General features: G+C 36.3%; 2 protein-coding genes across 2 annotated transcripts; both read left to right on the top strand.

Moving 5' to 3' along the window:
• Positions 1 to 837: 837 nt before the first annotated feature.
• Positions 838 to 14,770, top strand: LOC148958029 (neo-calmodulin-like). The gene is made up of 5 exons (XM_089114075.1): positions 838 to 984; positions 1,568 to 1,594; positions 4,479 to 4,622; positions 5,646 to 5,888; positions 14,432 to 14,770. Exons 1-5 carry the CDS (start codon positions 978 to 980, stop codon positions 14,455 to 14,457), a joined length of 447 nt encoding a protein of 148 aa, XP_088970201.1. The 5' UTR covers positions 838 to 977; the 3' UTR covers positions 14,458 to 14,770.
• Positions 14,771 to 20,431: 5,661 nt separating this feature from the next.
• Positions 20,432 to 24,636, top strand: LOC135688526 (uncharacterized). Its single transcript, XM_065205415.2, has 5 exons — positions 20,432 to 20,673; positions 21,164 to 21,194; positions 21,485 to 21,628; positions 21,827 to 22,069; positions 24,342 to 24,636. The coding sequence occupies exons 1-5, from the start codon at positions 20,638 to 20,640 to the stop codon at positions 24,365 to 24,367; spliced, it is 480 nt and encodes a 159-aa protein (XP_065061487.1). The 5' UTR covers positions 20,432 to 20,637; the 3' UTR covers positions 24,368 to 24,636.
• Positions 24,637 to 25,600: the final 964 nt, after the last annotated feature.

The following is a 25,600-nucleotide window of genomic DNA, read 5'->3' as shown; positions in this document are numbered from 1 at the left end:
ACATTGTATTTTGAAATTTTATTTGGTGCAATTTTTTTAATTTCTAAAAAAATTGAAAATGAAATTCTATAGCACCATTAAAACAAGCATGTATCAAACTGAGAATTTTTATTGATTAAGACAGTAGCAATGAAATTCAGAAAATTTTGAATGATCTATCGAAAACTTGCAAAATTTAATAATAAGATTCAAACAATCTCAGCAACGTAGCTCTTTGTTCCTGTTTTTTATCGGATTATTTATCTTATCGATTGTGATTTTTCGTTTTTATTTTGGAAGGGAATACTAAAGCTTTAGTGAGAGAAATTTAGATTTGTGGACATTTCGTATGAAGATTTTAAACATGTTATAGTAGCTCCAGAGTATTCCGTTATACCCATTCGTCATCGTTTTATAATTCATCCAATAAAACTGACTGGTACCGTGCTGATTCGTTAAGCCTTCTCGATTTATCTTTTTAAAGGCTTTGATCTAGTACCAGACTAAAAAGAAAATTCTTGGCAATCTTAAATTGCAGGGTGGAATTGTGCTTTCAAGAATTTTAAGCTTTCCAAGAAAGACATTACTCTGACAAAGTAGAAATTTTAAAGCTGCATACTGCAATTACAATTTTTTTACTACTAAAAATGATGCGTTACTAAAGGAACTGTTCAATATAACATTTAAGCTCGCTCTAGCTATTGCGTTCAGCCGATGATCACGTGAAGTTTATCCTCAGCTGAGCAGCAGATGTTTGCAACAAAAATAAAAGCCTTATGATGCATTGAAGGTATTTGATAGCGACAAAGCTTCAATACATTTAAAGCTTAGTGGCAGACATCCTCTAACAATACACCTCTGAAACCAGCTTATCAACTATTAAGGGCTGCGTTTTTACAATGAATTCCAACAGTAGTCTTTTGCAACTTTGTATGTTAATGGACAAAAAATTTCTGTTGGAAATTTCTTGAAGAAAACAGACTGGCCACTCTGCGCAAATGGCAAGTATTAGTGTTAAGTGTTAAGCAGAAAAGCTTCATAATTGGCATTCTGTACTCTTCTAAGTGTTATTTCATGTAACTTTTTCATTCTCCGTTCTTTTCAAATTTGAATTTAATTAACTGGAAGTCATTCAAATTAGTCCTTGGCATATGCGAACTTGATCAGTTAAGATGAACCGCATTCTTTGTTTACTCTCACAGATGTTCATCACTTATCTAGCCCAACAGAAAAGATTTATATCTTCCAATTCGCTTACAATTTCTAGCAGCCATAACTGTTGCTGCCCTTAAAGGCTTGCTAGTACTTTTTCCAAAGCAATAAATAACTGCAAGGTTAACTTAGGTGAAAGGTTTATGTCAACTGTCACGCCAAGGAGAGTTGTCAAAAATCTCTTGGTGTTCAATATCCATCAAACGCCATCTTATTTTTCATCAATTACATTCAAGAGACATGAAAAATAAGTGGCTTGGACAAATAGTAAAACAATGTTAATTTAGTAATGTAAATCCAGCTGTAACCTCTGAATTTCGATCCTTATAATAACCACCATATTAAATTGTTTAGTGCTTCTTCTACTTTTAGGCAGACATTTTGAATGAGGAAGATATTGAAGGTAACTTTCAAGTTTCATTTTCACAAATAGAACGTTAAAGATTTAATCTAATAGATTAAGATCTCAATTTTGTACGTTATACCGCCATGCAATGATAAAAAAGAACGTTTAGCTTTGTACATAGTGTTATTGCTAAATGTAGCATTCTTGTCATTAAAATGCTAAATATGGAACTTGGTCATCAAGATAGGATTTCACTTTTGTAAAATCCAAGGTTATATTCAAAATTACGGGTATCTTGCATGTGATTCATCGTAGAAAACATAGATTTTGGAGAATAATCATTAAATGGTAACAGCAGTATGCGATAAAAGACGAAATTTTTCATCAGCAACTTGATCCATTGAAAAGCCGTGTGAAACAAATTATACATTTATAAAGCGTTCAGGATTGACGTCTAAAAAAACTGAAAGTTAAAAGCTTCTATTTTGGTATTAAAAATTTGTTGAAGATTGATATACTTCTTTAATCTTTAAAAGGAAAGGCTATTGCCCAGAGAGTTTTGTAAAGACTTTTCAGTGGTTGGAAGTAAAGGTGAAGATAGCTCAATTTTGCATATTTCTAAAAAAGGATTTTAAAGGCCTATGTAAATATAACGGAAAGGCGACCGGAAGGCCACTTTCCTAGGAGTAATTGCCCGCCTTCCTCCTTCCCTTCTTGATGGGCGTGGAAGGCAGCATGTACATACGCTATTTTTCGCAATAATTCACTGGCGTAATGCAGAGGTGTAAAGGAGACATCTGGGGCCCACCGAAAAATCTGAAACAGCGCCCCTATTTACCGTCTGCAAGAAAGTTCCACCCAACAATGTAGACCATGTCAAATACCATAGCAAAATGGACAAATGATAATTTTTCTCATTAACTAGGGGGAAGCTAAGTTAAAGAAGAACTTAAAAGTTTTTAAAAACTTTGATGAATTTTAGTGACGTTTTAAAAACATTGATATAAGATAATAATTTGGGGGCCCCTTTTAGTTGGAAGCCGTAAGGTGCCCTAAACTGTGTTACACCATTGTCTAATGATATTCGTAGGGTATCTATCTTTTCCTTTTAGATAACTTCTTTAGGATTTTACAAAAACATTTTGGCCTACAGAAAACTGTTCGCTCTTTTTGCGTTTGGACAGCATTTGGGACTATTTCTTTCTCTTCTTATCTCCGTCTGCGTCCCGGTTTTTCTTTGTGCAGATCGATGTATCTGATAATTCTGCAGTTTTTGAAATGCAACATATATTTTATTTCTAAAAATTGTTTAGAAAAAGACACAAGATACACAAAAGCTTTTCATCTGACACTCTGCAAGTTATAGAACGTCAAAACAATTAAAGAATGTGCTAGTTTAGGAATATATAACCAGTTGAGGATCGTAAAAAGCCAATCAGAAGTTTATTATCTTATGACCCCTAAAAATCTCCAAAATTATTTTCAATCGTTTCCTTCTGAAATTAGGCCGACAAAGAATGCAAAGACCCGTATCCAATTTAGAGCTTTATTTTGAAAATTACTCCAATCCTCTTAGCACTAAACCTTTGACGGATGAAGGAGCAAAAATCATAGTCTACATCTACCTTCCCATGATGCTAGTAATTGAATTCGGGGAAGCTAAGGTTGCCATCTGCAGTGAAAGAAAATTTACTGTAACAGTAGTTAAGGATGCCCCTCTTTGCTTATTGCAGCTTACCAATTGCTGTTTACCCGACAAAAAGGGAACACAAACGGTAAAGAGTTTTCTTCCTGCCCTTTCTCTTCCTAATGAGGCAGTAAATAACATTGGCATATTTCAGGGTTTTTAGTTCCGTGACTCATATTCACAACTATGGTATTTTAACAAAGTCCAATAAATGGGTGCTTTCAGGCATGAGCTGCCCAAGGGCCAGCCAAGAGCCACGATTCATTTAGAGTAGCCAAGCATTAACCTCCATGTTTCTACCAGGTCCCTTTAGATACCAGTATGAACTGACCAACATGTTTGTAAGATCAACTCTACCTATTTTATAGTGATAAATGAAATCAATTCTGGAACAATAAATTTCAATGCTCTCCTTAATTTTACCACAGTATCTTTCCATCATCCCGTAGTTAGGTTCAAAAGCAACTACAAGGTTGTCAAAAAATTTAACAATTACTTTACCAAAATTGAGATCCACCTTATAACCGATGCTGCCTCTTCCTTTATTCTGCAAATCAAGATTGCAATAGATATAGTCGAATGAATCCAATGGGAGGCTCATTTTGCTTTACGAAAAACCATATACTCCAGGATGGTTAACAAATTTTTTGACATACATGCATGACAATTAACATACATGGTTAACAATGTATTTGAAGGCAAAACTCCTTGACCACAACTAAGGCCCTTTTTTTAAGATGGCCGAAATCATTACCGTTTACGTTTGATGCACTTCAATCATCGATGTAAAGTTCGCACATCAAACCTAAAGATCTTGCCTGTACCAAAATTGCGCTACTGAGGCTTAAATTTAGAACAACATTAACCCAATGCCCCAATTATTAACTTGACATTTGAGAATTATCTGCTGGATCCAACTCATTACTGTTAAAGAAATGTAGATACCTTCATACTTTTGCAGCATAACACTTGCAACCAAGGAGTTTCTTCAAATGCCCTGACCAGTAGCTGGTTTATGAAGGGTAGTTATAACATACCTACGAATACTCATAAGCGTACAAATCTTTGTTATAACATTACTACGAATTGCGCATTGACTAATAGAATAAGAGAGCTGGGACAGTACTTACAGAAGTTGCAATGTTGAGTGGCAGTAGAATTGAGAGTCTCCACTCGAATTGATTTGGAGAATGACATTTGAAAATAGCAAATGCTCTGAAGATATTGATAAGTTGCCCTTTTAATTTCTTCTAGAATATCGTGAGGCTTTCTATCTATTTGACAGTGATGGTAACGGTTCAATAACAACTAAAGAATTGGGACATGTTATGAGAAGTCTTGGTCAATCGCCAACAGAAGCTGATTTGCAGGACATGATCAACGAAGTCGATGTTGACGGTAAGATGGCTAAGTTTTTTGGCAGGCTCAAAGATTAGCAGACATTTTTCAATGCGGTAAGATTAACGCCGACACAAAACTAAACAATATAGCTTAAAATCTATATTCTTGCGAACATTATAAGGGTGCTTGTTCATGCTACAGAAGTCATGCAGAAACATCTACCCGATAACAATATGCGATATTCACTTTTTAATAGAATGTTGATCCTGGATTTATGCTGAAAATGAAGGTTATGGCTTTGTCAAATAAATCAGTTTCTTGTTTAATAAATTTCTGTAGGATCAGTATGACACAGTTTCTTTCTTTAGTTTTTGATCGCTTTTTTGAAATAATTTCTTGTTTCTTGAGTAGATTGTTTGAGTAGATGTTTTTATGATAGCATTTCAGTACTTAGGTTTTTAAGTAAAATAACGGTTTACTTTGGCTGTGAAATGCATTTTCTTGTCAAATAATTCTGATAAAGTTGCACGTTCGTTGCTTTAAAAAAATATGACTGTTACATTACTTTTTATAACGATATAATTACAAAATATACACAGTATTTTACAAAGCAAAGGATAAAGTGATTATGACCCCTATATGATAATGCCTAAATTGTTCTTCTGTTAAAACTGGTGTTTTGGCATAATTTGTCTTTTTCAACATTATAAGTATTGACTTAAAATTTCCTTTTGAGGGGGCCTAAAACGGGGGTCCAAGAAAAGAACAAAACCGTGCAAAAATCAGCCAAAAGTCTTTATCCGCAATGAATCAAAATGCAAAGAGATGACAGTGATTGCAAAACCTGATAGGAAAAGGGGAAAATTGCTACAAGTAAATATATAACAAATTCTTATTTCGTTAGCAGAGCAAGCTATTGAGTTGGTTCAAGCTGTATTTAGCATGTTCATTGATTGCATGTTATTGTGAAAATGCATCCACATTCGAAAAGCCATAGACCACACGTAGAAAAAGGGGTTGACACCGTGAAGTATTAAGTCCCCTTTTTAGTGAAACGCTAAGACTTTTAAATTTTTACAGGAAATGGCACAATTGACTTCCCTGAATTTCTGAATATGATGGCAAGGAACAATATTGACACAGAGGGCGAAGAAGAAATCAAAGAAGCATTTCGAGTTTTTGACAAAGATGGTAATGGACACATAAGCGCAGCTGAACTACGTCATATCATGACAAACTTGGGCGAAAAACTAACAGACGAAGAAGTAGATGAAATGATCAAAGAAGCCGACATTGATGGGGACGGACATATCAATTATGAAGGTAAGTTATGCTGTTTCAACCTTTGCCTATTTGCAGTGAGTAGAGCAAAGTGTTCTAGAAAAAAGATATGTGGACTAGAAGATTCCGGCTGTCTTGTTCGTGTCAGTTGGTCTGAAGAAAATGTCTGAAACGTTTTCTTCGTTTTTTCCATATGCTGTAACTGATTCATTCCTGGCAAATTGACTAGACATTTCACTAATCACTTTACTCAACTATTGTGTACTCAACTTTTGACGGCGAGCAAAGTTTAGCGAGGGTGGCTATCTGTAAGCTATATGGGGTGCTTTAGTGGGTATGGCAACTTCGCTTTCTGTTTGTTTTCTTCAGGCATAGAAAATACTAAGGAGCACAATTCATAATTTGTTTTTTTGTCAAAAGATTGAGAGAAGAAATAATACGCAGGCTTACCTAGATTAGGCTCTTTCTCGAACGAAAGTCAACTCAATTTGTTCAATTAGTTCAAAGGAAAGTGTCAAATAGGTAGTTGTCAACACAATGTGTCAAGCAAAACAACAATTGGCTAGTTTCACCAGATTGTTCCAAGTCTTTATATGATGTCTATGCCTTGTAAATTGTTTCATTTGAACTCCAATGCCGTGGTTTTTCAATATGATTGCAAAACCATTTCTTCATTTTATCTTCCACAGAAGATCAACAGTCCCTCGTAGTAGCTGCCCTATTTGTTATGGGGAAGCCTGCTTTCTCCATTTTCTTCTATTTATGTTACATCCTTTTTTTGTTTCTCGTCGTACAGGTTTGTATCTAGTTATAGCAATTGATATTTCATACAAGCTGATGTATGGATTGAGGAGGGAGTAATCCCACAAATAAATATGTAATGCAAATGGGAAGCATCTATACAAGAGAAACAACAGGGTGAATCTGAATTAAGCGCAATCGGAAGAGAAGTACGCCAGAGACGAAAAACTACCATGCGAGATATACTTTTTGAAGACCATATTTGAAGATACGCCTGATCGGGAGGTTTTTTTACGAAAAAGTCCCACCGAGAATTGGAAAAAAATAAGATTCATCATAAATACCTTTAAAGTTTCATAAAATTCTCACTTTCTGAGCTTTATTAAAGCCCAAGGCACACAGGCGACACTTGTAATTCAAACACAAAAACAAAACAATTGCCACCACAACACGCAAACGAGAGACTTTTGATGGTGAAACGGAACCACCCCCTCTCCCCGATCTATTGAATCTCATATATATCTCTGAAGTTGTAAATATTCGAGAAACATCCATGGTTCCTTGCCATCTAATGCAAATATGTTATTACGAATATAAAACACGACTTAAAACCCGATACGAACGATGAATGAAAAAATAAGATAATTGAAACATTCTGGAGGTTGGATGTCTCTTCTTGCTTTTCCCTCGTGGCGTATCGTCATTTCTGCCTGTTTCTGTCTATCATGTCACAGATCTCGAATACCAGTCTCTTCCAGGCTTGTTGCTGTCACACAGTCTTTCGTCGTGTGTTGTGTGCACCACCAATCTCGAGTCTTCCTCTTGCTCTGCATTAAAGCCTTAACAGGCCATTCATCTGGCATACGTGCAACATGGCCAATCAATTGAAATCCGTTCTTGATGAGAGTGATCTCAATGTTTGTAGGTTAAGATCCAGTGTGGTCCAGTACGTCATCTATTGTGATCTTATGGTACCGGTTTATTATAAGAACGGTTCTCAAGTGACGCTGTTGGACGGATCTGAGAGACTTTATTTGACGATCTTACAGTGTTCAGGTTTCGTTTCCGTACGTCATAAACGGTATGAAAAAATAATTGTACACCTCAAGTTTTGCTTTAACTGTCAGCGATCTGCCATTTAAACCTTTACACTGGATTTTAATTACTCCCTATCAATTTGAAATAAAGGTGTCGCGCTTGAAATGTTCCCACCAAGTAATAACTTTTTGAGGGCTAAATCCACAAATTCATCGTTCTCTTTTCTCGTCTACGATGTCCCAAAGGCCTCCAAAAGCCGTAACAATTTTGATCTTTTCCAACAGTAAATTATTCTATTCAGCATTAACAGTGTAACAGATTTGTCAGGGAACCCGAAACTGACAACAGTGCAAGAAGCGCTTTTTATAAAAGTAGCCAAAATTTCGTGTAAAAATGCGCATAAACGTCCATCCAATTGAACGGGAGCAAAAAATGTTTGCAAAATTGCAAATTCGCTCGATAAAATTTCATTCCACATTACTGCTAACTTTTAAGAGCCGTCCACTTTCTTAATCGAAACGAAACGTTTTCGGCGTTCTCCTGTGAACGCTTCGAAAAATCAAATTCTTTTGTTTTCTTGCTTTTGTTCTTGTAAGGGCCTCTCGTATATCAACAGACTTTTCGTTCCATATTTTTAGAGCCAAGTATTTAAAGCGCTTATTCACGTGTTCTGCATTTAGTCTTGGGATCTGAAGATCTTGGCAAATTCTTGTTGGTTGCATTGCTTAAGTGCGTTGATCTTAGCTCAAATTTGTACCAAAGACTTTCAAGGCTGATTATGTTCTTAAGCTTATAGGCCATAACTGAGCGATCGAACAAAATAAGATCAACGACGTTTAGCCAAACGCAGGTCAAGTCCTGCCAATTATTTATTTTAAATATATATGGTAACTACGACTGTTTTTTTCGTGATCGATGACGTCATCAATCACGAGATACTGAGACAGAATTTTTTTGGTCCCATCTTTGATTCTAAATCTCCATGCTCGAAAGTACATGAAACCGTCGAGATCAACTCGGTTAAGGCCGATTTCCATTTGACATTTTTTGGGCGCGCGGGCGTAGCGCCAAAATCTGAGCATCCGTAGTTAAAGTCAAGTGGTCTCGATTTTGCCTCCGCTGTGAGCGCCAGAAAGTTGAGACCCTATCAACTCGGTTAGATGAGAAATCAGGTTTTTTGCACCCGTTGCTCTTCCTAGAAGCACACTATCAGCTATTTGGATATACTATTAGAATCAGGTGCAAACTTTGATTCTCCCACGACTAAAGTCTTCATTTAGGTTAGAGAGCTAGAGTACTTTAGTACTGAAGTTGCCATTGACAGTCAAGGTATGACTTTATTGCATTTCTAATCAAATTTTTTTCAAAGACCTTTGACAATTTTTGGTATCATTTCGTAGCCTGTTTTGCTTGGGCCTAATCTTGCGTACCTATTTTCAATTCACTGGTTTCCCCTTTTACTTTCCTAGCATGAGTCATTAATTGAAAGAAACACTTCATTTCCTATAACTTAGTGGGAATGTATTTTGGCATCATTTGTTCCTCTTTCTATTCTCCTGAATAGTCCATTTTGCAAATTTTTTAAATGACTTTTTCATGGCCGTCTGTTTTGGAGAAAATCATAATAACCATGCTGTGACCCTTTCTTCAGTCAACTTGATTTATACGTTTCAACCTTACAGGCTTCTTTTCTTACCTTTTACATTCAAGGAAGCTTCTACATCGTAGCCCAATTTTCAAGCGCTCTTCTCTTTGAACTTTCAGTGGGTTGGTCTTACATTATTCAAGCTGACGGATTTGCTTAGCATCTTCGTTCTTCCCAGTAGCTTTTTGGGTACCTTAGGTGCTGATAATATTTGAAAAGTTTGAATCAGTCAAACTATCATGGTAAAAGTGCCCCAAAAAAATATCTGATGGTGGCAAAACACAACTTTGACTGTTTGAAAGAAAAATGAATTTAAAGAGAACTGGTAGAATTCATCTATATTGTGCTTGTTTCGCTGAAAAGAAAGACAACAGGACTCTTGCATACATTGCCTTTATGATGATACAAACAGTGGCGAAGCCAAAGGTCCTGCTGGTCCTGCTTCACAATAGAGAAGTATCAAATTCTATTTGATAGACAGTCCCCAGTTCCGCCAGCTGATACAGCCATCCCGTGCTAATTTGAAGGTCCTGTTCTTTACTACGACAACCCTGTGATACCCTATGTTTGGTCCTGCTTCACAACAGGCTTTTGTAATTTTAGACCCCGTTTACACGAGACCTGGACCAGATCGGATCCACAAGTGTCCGGATACTTTTGGATCCGATCCCTGAAATGGCAATGCGTTTACACGGGATCCGATCAAGAACCATTTGCGTTTACACAGGAACGGATCCAGATGAATTCAATTGGTTACGCGCATGCGCTTTTCGAATAGTGGCGCGCATATGGCGTTTCACAGTTCAACCTGAACATGGATGGAGGTAACGCTAAAAAGGGTAAATTTCCGTAGACTGAAGAGGAAACTGCGCTACTTTTTAATGTAGTATTGGACTGGAAACTGGAAAGCTTGCAGATGGGCAGGATTGGGAAAATACGAGGACAAAGTACGACGACATATTGTCAAGGTTTCGCAATAATTCTCCAACGCAGTAGTCTATTAACTTGATGTTCGGTTTTCTGGCGCAAAAAAGCCACAGATTACATATTCAAATTACCTTGAACTGAAAAATATTCTGTCTCACTCTCGACAGTTAACGTTGACGGATCCGATTTGGACCAGATCAATTCGTTTACACAGGATCCGGTCCAGATCGGAACCATACAGGATCACCTCTGAAAGCGATCCCAAAAGTGTTCGGATAGCGGAAGGCCTATCCGTACTCTTTTGGATCCGATCCGGTTCGGATCCGCTCTCGTGTAAACGGGGTCTTAGTCCTGCTTGACAATAGTCTAGAACATAGAGCAGTCCTGCTCCATCTCGGGAGCTGTTCAGACAGAGAATGATAATGAGATTCAGAATGAGATTCGACATCAGAATGACATACAGAATGAGATTCAATCCGAACCACGAAAGACTAAAACTGTCTTAAACATATTTCTGATGTTTGATTTGACAATTTCGTCTTGTCTAAATGATTCTTTCAGCATCTTTTTAAACAAAAAAACTGAGAATTGCGGGCGAAATTTTCACGTTGTTTCCTGTCTACGTATGGGGTCCCTATGGTCGAAAAAAGGGTATTTTGCCGGGCACGAAACAATCAACGACCTCTTCCAAAAACAAGAGGCAATTCTCAAAATCTTTATCTGTGTAAAAAAGTACAATACGTGAATTATCCGAAATGATTTCATTTGACAACGAAAGCTCTCTTTATCTGGTAGAACTCACTCGATTTTCCTCAGAATGAGATTCAATCCTTTAGGCCCTCTAGACGTAAACAACACCACTCCATATCACCGAATTGATGCTCAAAACCAGGAATTTTCATAAAATCATCACAGTTACAACGAAATATGCCAAATGTAATGAAAAATTGTAAATTTTTGCGACAACAGGCTGGAAATGTTTCTTTTTAAAAACGCATATTCACCAACGGTATCCCTGTGATCGATGACCAGAATGAGGCCAGAATGAGATTCGAAAAAGCCTTCGATATCTCCAGAACAAATGAAGTAATTTCCGAAATTCTTTCGGTGTAAAAAACTTTAGCACACTGTTTGTCGAGAATTATTTCACCCAGTAACAAACTCTCGCTTTAAATGGTAGAAATCGCTCGATATTCCTCAGAATGACATTCAGAATGAGATTCAATCCTTCCGCCCGCAATGTCATCCGTGGTGTGATCTTGTTGGCAATAGGGTTTCCGACCTGATGCACCACGAGACCAGTCAACAAATCACTTTTGATCGTACGCATTGAATTATTTTGTCGATTAACCATCAGGGCTTTCTATTTGTAAGAGATTAACGAGCGACTGGTGTTGTGTGACTGATTGCTATGTTGAGTACCGATGAGCTGAACGCTGAACTGCTTGTATGAAAGTATATTTTTCTACCTGAATTGTTTACTCGTCTAATGGTTTGACTAATGAAGTTGTTTTTATTGATAACGCGACACATTGTTCAAGTGTACCTCTATTTATCAGCTGCAGAATAACTGTTTTGCACAATATGTGAACTTGCCTGTACAGACTTTGAACTCTGTTGTTTATTGAATATATTTAAATAAAGTATCTAGATTTGTCAGATTCATGAGACGACAATCTTGAGTAGTCTAATTACACTATCCATGGGCTCTGACAAAGGTTGAAAAGTGGGGGGCCAAGAGAAAATTTAAAACCCATAACAAAAGATTTTGAAAAATCTCTATTGTTTGGCAAAAAAGTGGGGGGGGGGCAAGGTCCCCCCGCCCCCCCCCCTTCGTCGGAGGCCCTGCTATTTCAACTACTACAAGTATATGATATGCAACTTGAGATATCACCCCTGCCCCTTTAATGCCAAAATTAGCTATCACCAGTTTGAACTTTTACTCCAGCTGTAGAGGCTTAGATTTGTTTGAAAACTAAGCACCCTAAAGCAAGCCTTTAAGTATGGGTTTGTTTTTCAAAAGATAGACATCAGTTTGAAATTTGCTTTTTGCTGAATTTAAGTAAAAATTCATCTGCAAAAAAGGATTTATGTTCATGGGCGTTTCCTATTTAATAAGGGCGTGGCCCTGTCCATGCAGCAGGATCAACTATTTTTGGCTAGCTTCGCCACTGGATACAAAGTCTCTTTGATCAGCTATCTGAGTTCATTTTCCATAATTGATCAGAAGGTAAACCTAGATAGGAAATGCAATATAAATGCGTTAGTGTACCAAATAATTCATAGGAGGCTTTTATAAAACAACAGTAACCTTTTAACTTGCAATTCTGACATTGGGTGTGTTTCGAAAATGCCCACAGTGGTTGGAGATTCTTCATGCTGTGAAATCTTGCCCGTTATTGAAGTAAATGCATTTTCTCTAGTTTTAAAGTATATTTTTCCAAAGCCATTAATTATTGCTGGAGTTGAAAAATTTTATGACTCCATGTACATTTCCGTCATGGGAAACATGAAATATTTACATGTACTTTAAGCTGTCTTTAATTGTCAAAATATTCAAAATATTAATTTCGTGTAGCCGTTGTTTTAGTGACCCTAGTTAAAAGAAAATGATTAGAGAGCAGAGAGCTTTTAATGTTTCCTAAATTGGATTATTAAAGAAAACTTCCAAACAATTTGCAATCAGGCAGTTATTTTAAGTTATACATATTTAAATGGACAAAGCGCGTATACTCTGCCTTTACGACATCGAGAGCTTTATTAAGGACCAGTAAACAGTTATTTTCGCTACATTGAAAAAACCAGGAACAGATTTCATGAAGATGGAAAATATAAACATGGCAGGTAAAAACAATTTACAGTTCTCGAAAAACGGACAAACACGTAAGATTTGCTGCAGACAAATGAGGCAAGCAGGAAGATTAACAGTGCATACAAACTGTAATATTGAAAAGGCCGACCAAAAAAAATTTTTATGACATGAGCATGGTACATCTAGAAGAAATCAAAATGGAAAGCCTTTTTACTTTAATGATCGGGAACACATATTGATCCTTGGACATAGGATGCTTGTGGCATAGTATTTGCAGGAGAGAACCAGTAATAGACAGGTTCGCAGAAAATTTTTAGGCAAGTAAAAAGCAGTGGCGGATCCAGCCAAAATCTGACTACCGACAAAAGGAGATAGAAGGTCAACCACACCCTTAGGAACAAACCCATTTCCTTGTCACACCCTGTTTTCTAGAATGATTACTGTTTTCTATAAATTTTTATGCAGAACATTTTGAAGACACAAGCGACGCTTTTGTGAAATATCCTTACAACATCCTTGAGAAGCAACAAATTATCGCTGTTATCAATCTTTTAGCTGTTATCTATGCCGTAAATGTTATCAATATTTACGGCATTTAGCCTAAGAAACACCATGCTTAGGCTTGCTTGTAATTAGTTTTCTAACAGTCGTATTTTTCTAATTTCTGTAAAGAGAAAGGTCATTACCCTTTATTCAATATTTTCTTACTCTTTTTGTGCAAACTTTTCTTTTTTTCTCCTTCTTCTCCGTCTACCTTTTTCTTTTTTTCTTTTCTATTTTCTTCAATTTTCTATTTCCTAATTTCATTTCTACACATTAAAATTGCTAAATTGTTATGGCTGGAATGTTTTAACGATAAAGGTAGTAGAAAAAAATAGAACGATCACGTGGCTCTGTAACTTACGTGACTATAGGTATTCATTTCTTTTTTTAATTCAACTATGTATCTATAAATTTCTCCTTGCATTCTTTTGTCTGCGATAAACTTTGTCTCTGTCACTTTAAGAGTGCCTTTAGTTCTGAACTTCGGCTACTTCAAGAGTGCCTTCGCATTCATTTTAGTAGACAAAAAATGGTGAAATACTAACGTTTGAGTCTTAATACCTATCCACGCTTTTAGTGTATGGACCAAGATTGTTATGAGCTGAAGTTTTTTGCGAGAAAATAAAATGCTTCTATAGTTCATGTCACTCGTATTCTAATTTGATACCATTTCAACTAAACTGATTAAGATTTGTTTCTTGCTAATCTGCCACAAAAAATAAGAAAAAATAAGCACTTCATTCGATGACACTTGGTAAGATTGATAAGACGGACACTAACAAGAATTTATGCAGTGTGAAAAGGGCTCAAATGTAATTCAAATAGAGAATCTTTAATGTTTGAAATGATTTCACACTAATCATCTTTATTTTCGAATAGAATTTGTCAAGGTGATGCTGAAGTGATGATCAACGCAAAGAGATGAGTACCAGTGGCTACGAGGTTGTCACGGATATTTTCACGAGGTTTCTGAATTGTCACGGAAAATCTCATCATGCAGCTTTCATTTGAAATCTTTGGTGGAGGCCATAAATGACATTGAAAAATCACTGATTGTTGCAAAACCATTGGATATTGCAGTTTTATCATGTAATGGACAACACCGGATGATGGCTCATCTGTACCTATGTCAGCTAATTCAAATGCTAAACATTTAATTAATTGCCAGATATATTACTTTAGTAAAATAAATTTTGCAGAGTACTTTTCTGATTTCAATCAATTTAGTATTTCTTTGCAACCTTCTCTTTATAATTTATGAAATAGAATTGGTTTTTGCACAAAGTAAGCGTCCAAGGCCATCTAAATTTCTCCGTATTAAAAATTCAACATAAAATATTTGCAGAAAGTCTAGTCAGAAAGTCGAAAGCAGCTGGTTGGTGGATCAATTATGTTCCAGCAGCCTCCTATCAGAGGAATGAATTTACAAAGTAAAAATAAAATCAATAATGCGGAAAAAAGAGTCAATATTTGGAAAGGATATTCATGTCAAACAGTTGAAAACACCAAACCTTTTTTAATGTAAAATTATGAAGCATGTTAACAGTTATGGTACTTCCAGCGGTGCTAACTATGAACTTGAAAATTTCGAAAGAAAAACTAATTTTGCTTGGATGACATTTTGGTATTTGGAAAGTCGTCATAAATTTTTTAAATTTTAAAATGTTTAAATCAATAATAAAAATCCGAGGACAAGTAACTATAGTCATTAAGTTAGCCAATTTACATTTTGTTCAGAAAATAACTAAACTCATCCAATATTACACAGCTACTTTAAGGTATTTTTATCCTCTGTATTCTGTGACTCGAAAGAAAATGCTGTGTTTGACGCGTCTAACGCAGATTATTTGAGAAATTGCTTTTTCATAAAGGTTGTTTAATTTAATGTATGAAATAAGAAATAAGACAATACTCTCACTCATCGGCCATTTGCAAAATGGAACAGCTGCGCAGCTTGATTTTGTGAACTCTGAGGGAGCATGATAGAGCTAGCAATCACGAACCACAATAAACAATCAGATAGAATATAAAAACAGATGATTCAAATCTAATAAAAGATATATCAAAATTTAATGATTTTGATAAAAAAGTTTGCAAGTTGGCATGTAAACTTTTTTTCCATCGAGCCTAAGGCGACCAAAATTGTAATACACCGCTAGTAGATGATAGCTTGTGATAGATTGAAGACATAATGTTAAATGGCATGAAATTACTATGTGCTTTACAAGTTAGATTGTCAGAGAACTTGTTTCCTTCAGATACATGTTATCTAGAGTTAAAAATGATGGATAATTGTTTAGCTTAATATCAAAAATAAATAATTGCCTGGAGCAGTTCTTTTAGATTTTATATCATTTCACCATGTGCATGTTTCTTGCTGAACTACTCTTTTTACCTTTTTTTACATTAGGAAACATTTTTCGTTTTAACGAAATTAGAAGTGGACCAAAAATAGTGCTACCAATCTATTTTCAGGTGCTATATGTTATTTAAGTAGTCAACCTGACACGATCCAAAATTACCCGTGTCAATAATTAGACTGATCAACGATCAAAAATAACCCGTGTCAAATTCTGGGATCGAAAATTTTTAAATCACTGTTACCGTTTTTGAAATATATGCGTTTGAAGTTGAGAAACGAGAAGTGTTCCGACAACTTGAGACTCGAGGCGAAAATCGTCACGAGCGGGCGATCGCCTTTGTCGTCACAAGTGACATGTCCTCAGCAAGTATTGTGTTTCTCTATAGAAACATTTAGGAAAATGCCACGGATTTGCAGGGCCGCCGTAGCCGGAGGGGAAAAGGGGGGTGCACGGGCGCACAGGCCCCCCTGTTTGGAGAAAGTGTGAGAAGTGCCCTTTTTTGAAAAAAATATCGTGTGTACTATTTTCACAGCCAGATATTTTTCCTTTAGACGCCAAGTAAAACAATTTAATTCTCATTTTCTAACAACATCTACTGCGAAGAAGACTGTCTCTTTGGCAAAAAAACTTCATCAGTGTGTCGCCAGTTGTTCCTCAGCCGGTTACACACCGCATTCTCTCTAATGAACGCTGGAGTCACTCATTTTATTTGTCTGGCCTCAGAGAGGGGTGCTCATTGAAGATAGATAGATATCCACCAATAAAGACAGTAGCTTAATAAAAAACTGAGCTTTGAAATTCAAACGATCATTGTTTTTACAAAATATAATATTGCATTTGCATCATACTTGTCAAAGCTAAAAATTTGCAAGATTCTTCCAAGTCGGAACCCTCGTCGATCTGCATTAACACTGACGTAGCATCTTGAATATCTGAATTTTCAATACCATCTATAATGAGCACTCATTGGAGATTTTTTTCCCAAAAAAGGAGTGCTCATTAAAGAGAATACAGTAGGTCGACCAGTGTACTACTTTGCAGTGTATATAATCTCGGGAAAATTCAATTGGTCTAAAGATAACAATTTAGCTGTTTATTTTTTGTCTTCCTAAATTTTGGAAGAGATAGAGAATGGAAACTGGCTTTGAAATAGATAGAGACTGAAAATTTGCTTTGAAATAGATAAAGCCTAAAACTTCGATAATTTCTGTCAAATTTGTACACTATATTTTTGGTTTAACTTGTAAGTTTTTGTTACTTTTATATGAATGATAACATTAATATGGAATTATTCTTTTTGGTATGTTGTAATTAATTGGAATATTTGACGAATATAAAGCACCTGCCATAAGCACGGGGGAAGGATGCGTGCTTACCACGATCTCCACTTACATTAAAAATCAAAACATAAAAAGTAAATTGAATTTTAAAGATAATATTAATCATGCATTGACGAAAGGTTTACACCAAAAAAAAACCTTCAACGTCCATGAGGAATTATACAATTAAGTATGCCCAAGAGTGCGTGCCCACTGAATGAAGCATATAGCCGTGTTATTTTTTGAAAATTTCTGAATTACCATGAAAACTGTCCTATTTTGGCAATAACCAATGTTACGAAAAAATATATGTTTGTGCCCTTTTTATTCCCTTTGCCCCCCCCCCCCTGCTTAAACCTCCAGCGGCCCTGCTTGTGCAAGTGAAAGGAGCTAATTTTGCATTTCTGACATATAATTGACTTTTTCAATGGTTCTGAATCTGAGTTTTATTACACTAATTTCGAAACAAATGGAACATTTCGGCCGTCTGAGTTTTTGCTACTAACCAGCGCTGCCGCTTGGGCAGACAGTCATCCCATGGCTCAACAGTGACGATGCTATGAACAAAGAATAAACTGGGAGTACAAACTGATATAGAATTTCTATCAAAAATATTGCTATTGCTACAATTTGAATGAGTTCAGGTATTGCAAAACTAGAATTTCATTTCAGATTGAGGCGTCGTTGTCTAGACTGCTTTGTCTGTCTGGCCTAATCGGCCTAATTCGCGGAAATGCCTATGATGTTCTAAACGGGATTGCAAGTTAATTGTTTTTCAATGTTTCAAACGAGTTCACTGTATCGTGATATCAAATAGTAAAGGCGGGTTGAAAGTCGTACTTGTGCGGATTATATTCCATTTTCACCGGGCGTGAATTTGTTTTATAATTTTTCAAATTAATATACCCAGCCTCTCACATCTAATCGTAATTTTCATCATCAGAGACTTCAACTAAACTAATTGCAGTTTTATCATCATTGCTGACACAAAGGTCACAAATATCTTCCATGTAAGCTTCCAAATTCCAATCAACGGATAAACCGGCGTGAGTCATCCTGCTTCTAACCTGGGTACAACACTCACTCTAGTTCAAATGAAAGTGAGATCGGTGCCCAGGGTACCCTGCTGCATGATATAAGTTGATGCTTGTCTTGTAACTAAATTCTAGCCACCAGGGCCGTCGCTAGGGAGGGGGAGCACGGGAGGGCACGGGGGTGGTTGTGACAACACTCTTGAAGAAAAGTTTCGTTCTAGTGGTAAAAAAGGCGAATTACGGGCGGCTCACCCATTTTGTCTGGAAATTGGACTTGAGCACAATCACTGATGCAATAACAATACCACTATAACAATACAAGCCTAGAAAAGTTGCCTTTTCTGGGGAAGAAAAATCGCATGAAACTAATGCTAAGATCTTTGGATTCTTGTCACTGCCACTGTCTATATAGACTACAAGGTTTAGAACTTCATTGGGGACAAGGATTTGGGAAATCTATCTTCAAAGATCTTGACAGAAGAATATATTTAGTAATGCCACTGTTATTTCTTGTCACCGTTTGGTGTAGCAGAAAGCATTTCCTTTTGTCTGCTGCCTCGTGGTTGGCTTGAAGAGCTTCGATTGGTGACGTTTCTCCTCTTGGAAACCCGGTGCAGCAAATTTGGAGGGGGTTTTCAAACTCTGCAACAACCAAGAGCTACTTTTGTTGCCACTCAACTACTTCAAAGAGTCGTTCTTCATCTTTCCATTGCAGAGGGACCAATAGCAGTTTGTGGGATGCACTTGCTTAAGTGTTCTACAAGCTGAGGATGTCTACACCACACAAATTGGCTGCTGCTTCCCTTGATTGCTTTTGCAGACGGGCACTTTATAGAAAGTTTCAGGAAGAGGTTTCCAGCACACACAGCCTTCTTTCTTTTTACAAAAGGGGATGCTTCTGTGCTATCTTTTTGGCCTTTTCATCTTAATTTTCTTTCGCTTAAATGGATTTACTAAAGCCCTGGTAGCAAGATCTATGAACGAAGTGCAGGGGGGAGGGGGGTTAAGTTCTTATTTACAAATTCTAAATGCCCATAGCGGATAACAAACATTTCTCTCTTCTTTTTGCCATATTTACATGATTCTTTCACATCCCGAGATAGATATGAAAGGGAAACGTCGTGTATTGTTTGTAATTAGCATCAACTAAGATATTTTATAGGCTTTAGATTATATTCTTGAAGTAAAAACATTGATGAAAGTCTAAAGAGAAGAATCGATTCTGAAGACAGAACCTTACTTTAAGGGTTCCACAATAAAATCTTCCAATCAATGTTAGTCAATGTGAAATATAAACAGAACTGTAAGAAAGAGTCCAGCAAAATCCCAAAACAACAAAGTAGGTCATGTGGCAGCACATGGAAACACTGTCAAACGAATGAAGTTGACAAGCTACCCTTCCCTGTGAAACAGAGGATTATTCCGTCTGGATATTGCATATCATTAGGACCTTTTAAAATATATTAGTACTACAAGAAACAAATACAGAAAGGCTTTTTGCATAATTCATGCACGTAATAACTGACTCGATAACAGCACAGTAAACAATAGACTTTTGTGTAAGCTCATTCCCCCCCTCCTCCTCAATATTTGGAATTGGCACAAATGATGAAAAACAAGACTTACCACCCTAAGATACCACCCTAAAAAGACTTAAACCCCCTTTATCTTGGAAAAGCCCCTAAACGGCCTGATCAACACTCAGATTCGAAATCTACAACAAAAACTACCTCTGAAAAAGTGGTTCCAGAAAAGTCTCCTTCTAGATGGTAATGCTCCCCCTCAAGCCACTGGACTATGTCACTTGTGACGTCCACCGAGAATTTCAACATTTTCTGGCAATAATCTTGTTTCCGCTTCAGGAAATTCCCGAGTCCAGGCTGTGACCCAATTGACGGATGAAAGTGCAAATATCAGAAAAACAGTAAATCTAAGAAGAAAAATTTTAGCAGATTTGAAATCAGCGACACATTTTGCATCGAATAAGCCAGGCTATTTTTGAGTGTCCGTTCTCCTTTAGGTAATTGATCCGCTGGTTGGATATGGAAGGATATTCTTAAAGTTTTTGGGCGTATGGCTGTTAGAAGATTCATCTTTGAGGGATAACTGTAGTTTATCCCCTAGGATTACCTGGAATTTAGGTTTCTATTTCGCATCACTAGCATTGTAATATTCATTTTGTTAGATCGCCATCCAACAACAGAGGCAGTTGTATCGCTTAAAAGTGAACTATCCAGGCAAAACATTTCTTATTACTGCAGTTTTACTGTTTAAATAAGGAGTGCATCTATTATTCATGAAGATCGGGAATTCCTTTTATTTATGGTTCTGATGCCAAGCTAAATCGAGAGTAACGTTTGGTTCTTGGCATGATGTCACATTCATTGTATGCTAGACGTGGACCAGTAAGTAGAAATTAAGCTTGCAATTCTAGAAAACTGCCAATCACATGTTAACCAGTAAATTTTATGTTACAGAGGCAAGGCAAAGCTGCCAAAAATGAAGTTAATGTAAATTTCTTAAATGCAAAAAGCTTACTGAAGAAAATTTTGATAAAGTCCAGTAGCACAGAAGCCGGGGAGAGGGAATGCCTCCATTCTCTTCCAAGCTCGATTTGTCGAGTTTGGGAAATTTGTAGTTGGTAAATAACCGACCGAAGTGTCTGGACAAAGGGCAACAAAAGGCCAAGTAATGGCTATTGATGCGCCGCACCATCCACTTTACCGATGGTAACTGGCAGTGGTTTTACCTTTATGGATGTAATTTGATGCTGCAATGGCCATTCACGCACAATCTTATTTCTGATGCTAGGCTGCAATAATGATTCCTTTACTATAAATTTATCATATTATCAATTTATCATTGTTTACTCAATATTTATGACGCATTTTACAGGCGGAAACCCTGAATGAAGAACAGATAGAAGGTATTCCTCTTCGGCATTCTTGTTTTTAACCAATTTTCTAGAAATTTGAACTTTTTAGCCATTTTCAAAAACTTTACGTTTACTTGGGAACTCTAACTCTTTCAAGTTCAAAGTTAGAAATATCAAACAATCAAATTTTTCTTTAAATTTCATTATTTTCTTATTTTCACAAACATATTGCAAAAATGAATTTTTCGACTATTTCCATCCTTTTCTTTCTGTCGCTTTTCTTTATGTTATCTTAAACGAATCGTACGACCTTTTTGACTTTTATGGCAAATTTCCCTTAGAATTCCGAGAAGCCTTCTACTTGTTTGACAGTGATGGTAATGGGGCAATAACAACAAAGGAACTAGGACATGTTATGCGAAGTCTGGGACAGAACCCAACCGAGGCTGAGCTTCAAGATATGATTAATGAAGTCGACATTGATGGTATGATTGATAAATTTTCCAAATTGCTTTTTCCCTTTGAAAATTTTCCTAGGTACAAACTGTACAAACTTCTGGAAAGTCTCAAATTCCCAAATCAAATGTACGAAAATTCTAATAGATACCTAGAGTCGGTCATACATTTTTTGCAGAAAGTAGCCTTTAAATGGTGTAGCATACTAAATGTTGTTGTTAATTCAGGAAATGGCACAATTGATTTCCCTGAATTTCTCAATATGATGGCAAGGAACATGATAGACTCGGAGGGCGAAGAGGAAATCAAAGAAGCATTTCGAGTTTTTGACAAAGATGGTAATGGACACATAAGTGCAGCTGAACTACGTCATATCATGACAAACTTGGGCGAAAAACTAACAGACGAAGAAGTGGACGAAATGATCAAAGAAGCCGACATTGATGGGGACGGACACATCAATTATGAAGGTGCAAAGCCATTGTTATATATTATTAGTTGCTAACATTGAACAATGTTTCTTTTCATCAACCTTCAATTATTTCGTTACAGCACATGCGTAAATAGTTCTCTCTAGCCTACAGACACACCTAAGAAAATTTGAAACACAGCTTGAAGCAGGTTTTATCCAGATCTTTTAATGGACTGATGCAGCTACAAAATGTAAAGTAAGACTAGCTTAATGCAATCACAGTCACGTGGTACGGCTCTAGACCATATGCTAAGTTTCAGATGGAGTTTTAGACAACACGTGGCTAAGTTCTGAAGATTCTGAGTCAATTCTTATCTATTTGAAATTATTTTTATCTCTTTGCTAAAGCGACACGCGGGAGATGATCTCGGCTTATCTAGATGCAGCTTATTTGGCTTACCTTTTAAACCTGGCCTAAATGAATTAAGTGGTCTTGAATTTAGCTAGTCTCTAGATATGAGCATATTCTACATTTTTTCAGCTATGGTTTGAAATTCTGAAGGCATACTACCTTATTCAAGTATGCGATTTTTTGCTAAAGTATTGTTTTTGAGCTTCAGAAACTGAAGCAATGCAGACTAGAGCTGGCACTGCTATACATACTAATGCATTTTGGTTGACATACCTGAGTATAGATCTCAGAATAAGGCTCAAAAGTATGAATTTTGCAGATATATTCCCAGTTGTGAATGAAGGTAGGCCAATAAAACGACGCAAGCACATGACAGGTATTGCCAGGTTGGTGTTGATATGGATAGTCCTTTAGAACCGGTTTTGGTCAGCATTTTTGTTGATTTTGTGAAGGTCATGTTTGATCGTCTGTTTTGGTTTTACTCGATAGAAAAAGTTACAAACAAATCACCTAAAACTGTACCTAACGAAGACTGCTATACTACATTGCAAGGATGGTCAGGAGGAGCATTATATAATGACTAACCCCCTACTACATATAAACAAAAATTATAATTTACATTAAAAGACAATTCGATAAATAAAAAAAAGAAATAGAGAGGAGACTTGACAGTTTTTGTTCGTGAGCTGTTCAAAACGTTTGGAGGCCTGGATAAACTCCAGTGTTGCCATTAAAAATTTTTGAATTGAAATCAAATGGTAACTGTTTATGGTATAGCAATGCATTTACACTGTCATTATGCATATGCATTTACACTGTCAAGCAGATCAAGCAATTTACATCAAAAGTATGGCAGAGCAGAAAATGGTTCTCCGTGTTCTCAACACCATCATTTGTGATTGTGATTGACTGCGATCAAAAGCCAGGTCCATTTTTATAATCCTCGTCAAACGAATTTTACATGGGTTATTCAGGGGGGGGGGGCTTGTACAAGTGGAGGGGCTTGTACAAGTGGAGGGGCTTGTAAAATTATAGTAGACATTAAGTAAGAAGACATTAATAAAAGACCTTGTATATTTAAGCCGGAAATTTGTTATGGACATTTAATCAATCACTACCAAAAGTATGAATTTTTGTGGCAATTCAATAAAACACCAAAAGCAACAGATGGCAAAAATCGACAAATCCAGGATTTACGGTAGCAGTGGGGACTTATTCGAGAGGGGAGGGGGCTTTTTGAAAATTTTTAGTTCTAGGGTGGGGGCTTATTCGAGGGGGGCATTTTCGAGGAGAAGGGGGTGGCTTTTTCGAGGACTTACGTTATTCCTTCCAAAAAAGGAAGCAATCTCTACAACCACCTTCCCCGACAGAACTGCCCACAAAGTTCTGAGATGGAGTAGAAACCTACCAGCAATCCAGCAGTCGCGCAAAATTTACTGATAAACCAAAAGCTATAGTGGGCATAGCCCGCTCATAATTTCCTAGACAGTTTAGAATACATGTTCATTAAAATGAAAACAACGTTATTGAGTTGACAAAATAAGTTTGTTTTTAGCTTTGGACTCTAGTGGTAAGTTTTCTGTCATGTGCTAACATTTTTTCATTGGCCTATTTTCATCTATAAGTGGGTTTTATATCTTCGGACTACAATTTCCATTACAATATCCATTCTTATTCGGAAATTTTCTGCTCCAAGGAGTATCAAACGAAAAACAGTGCTTAAAAACATATCTCGTTAAAAATATGGAATCATTATTCACTGCAATTGGATATTGTTAAAGGATAAGAACTTACTTAGCATATTCTCTGAAGGATGTCTTCAATTGCAATTGCGAGGACTACTTTTCGTAATGTTAAAGCTAAACAAAATATTCTGAATTTTTGAAGCGCTAAAATTTCCTGCTCTTTTCTTTTCCAGAATTTGTTAAAATGATGCTGAAATAGATGAAAAGGCATGGAACAATTTTGTTAATTATCATTTCGGCAGATATCTGAAAAGCCTTAATTAGCTATCAAACCATACGAGCGCAATGAAAAACGGCAAATTTTGTCATGGTGAACTGGATATATTGACTAATGACAACGACTGCAGTTGCTGTATGCCTTTGAGTGGTAAAAACTGACATACGATTTGTTAACAATTAGACGCCAGTGCTATATTTTGTATTCAGAAGATGTTATTTTCATAGGTGCAAGATACTTTTTGGTCAAGCTTCTTTGAGATGAATCTATTTTGTTTCTGCTTAGTTTCAAAACGAAAGCGGTTATTTTTTATACCGCTTAAAAATAACTTAATGATTTATTACCCTTAATTTGATCAAAGAGAATAGAAAGGACCATTTATTCTCCGAAGAGAAGGAACAATACAGATTATGCAAACTTCTGTCAACTGATCAAGGGGAGCTTCAATATGTGAAACTGAAAGGAGCTAAATGCAATTGCAATGAAAATAGCCCTATTCGCACTGCAAATATGATAATGTTTGTCAAACCTGATATTCTCACTCCAATTAAAAAACTTTTTCATGATTAACAAAGTTTGTCAGACTTCTTGTTCGCATTAGGCAGTTTTCTGAGATGTTATATTGTTATCAAACACGTTATCAGGTTGCCATTAAGAAATTGTACCTTTTTTAATCGTGATATGATTTCAAATAGCACCCTGGACTTTTTTATTGGTGTTAACATAATTCTGGCATGTCCGTCGAGTCACCCGCTGGTTATCATAGATTTTCAAGAGATTGTGATGCTCCAGCGCTCTATGACGGAACCTTTGACCAATTAGTCGAAACGTTACAATTTGTCAGATTTCAGATTTTGCTGTTCGCACTCTAGCAATTGAACTACTTCCTGACAAATCCTTGCTGCCTTTGAAGATAGAACAATAAGAGATTAGCATTGTCAGGTTTCTAGATGTAGTGCGAATGGGCCAATGTTATATGTATTATGGAACGTTGCTTTGAAATTTCTTGAAGCAACCAATAATGTGATCCCTACTCATTAAAACAATATGATATTTTTATATGAAAATTCATTCACAGATCTCTGTTCCTTAATTTTGTCAGAAAGAAATATTTGATTTAAATGATTTAACTGACTACATTCAGAGAAGTGACACTCTAGAGTTTATTTCATAAGTAAAATAGCTTCAAACTACTTATTAATAATAATAATAATA

Source organism: Rhopilema esculentum, chromosome 19, assembly GCF_057945365.1.
Source record: "Rhopilema esculentum isolate cy_ngs chromosome 19, ASM5794536v1, whole genome shotgun sequence".
NCBI lineage: Eukaryota > Metazoa > Cnidaria > Scyphozoa > Rhizostomeae > Rhizostomatidae > Rhopilema > Rhopilema esculentum.
The sequence above is the reverse complement of the archived record's forward strand: the minus strand, read 5'-3'. Positions and strand labels throughout refer to the sequence as shown.

Bases quoted from the DNA above. Each gene is read 5' to 3' on its own strand.
- LOC148958029 (XM_089114075.1), top strand. The intron at 1,595-4,478 runs GTAACTTTCAAG...AATTTCTTCTAG, and splicing joins GAATGAGGAAGATATTGAAG to AATATCGTGAGGCTTTCTAT. The intron at 5,889-14,431 runs GTAAGTTATGCT...ATTTTCGAATAG, and splicing joins CGGACATATCAATTATGAAG to AATTTGTCAAGGTGATGCTG.
- LOC135688526 (XM_065205415.2), top strand. From the start codon at position 20,638: ATGATGTCACATTCATTGTATGCTAGACGTGGACCA. The intron at 20,674-21,163 runs GTAAGTAGAAAT...CGCATTTTACAG, and splicing joins TGTATGCTAGACGTGGACCA to GCGGAAACCCTGAATGAAGA. The intron at 22,070-24,341 runs GTGCAAAGCCAT...TTTCTTTTCCAG, and splicing joins CGGACACATCAATTATGAAG to AATTTGTTAAAATGATGCTG.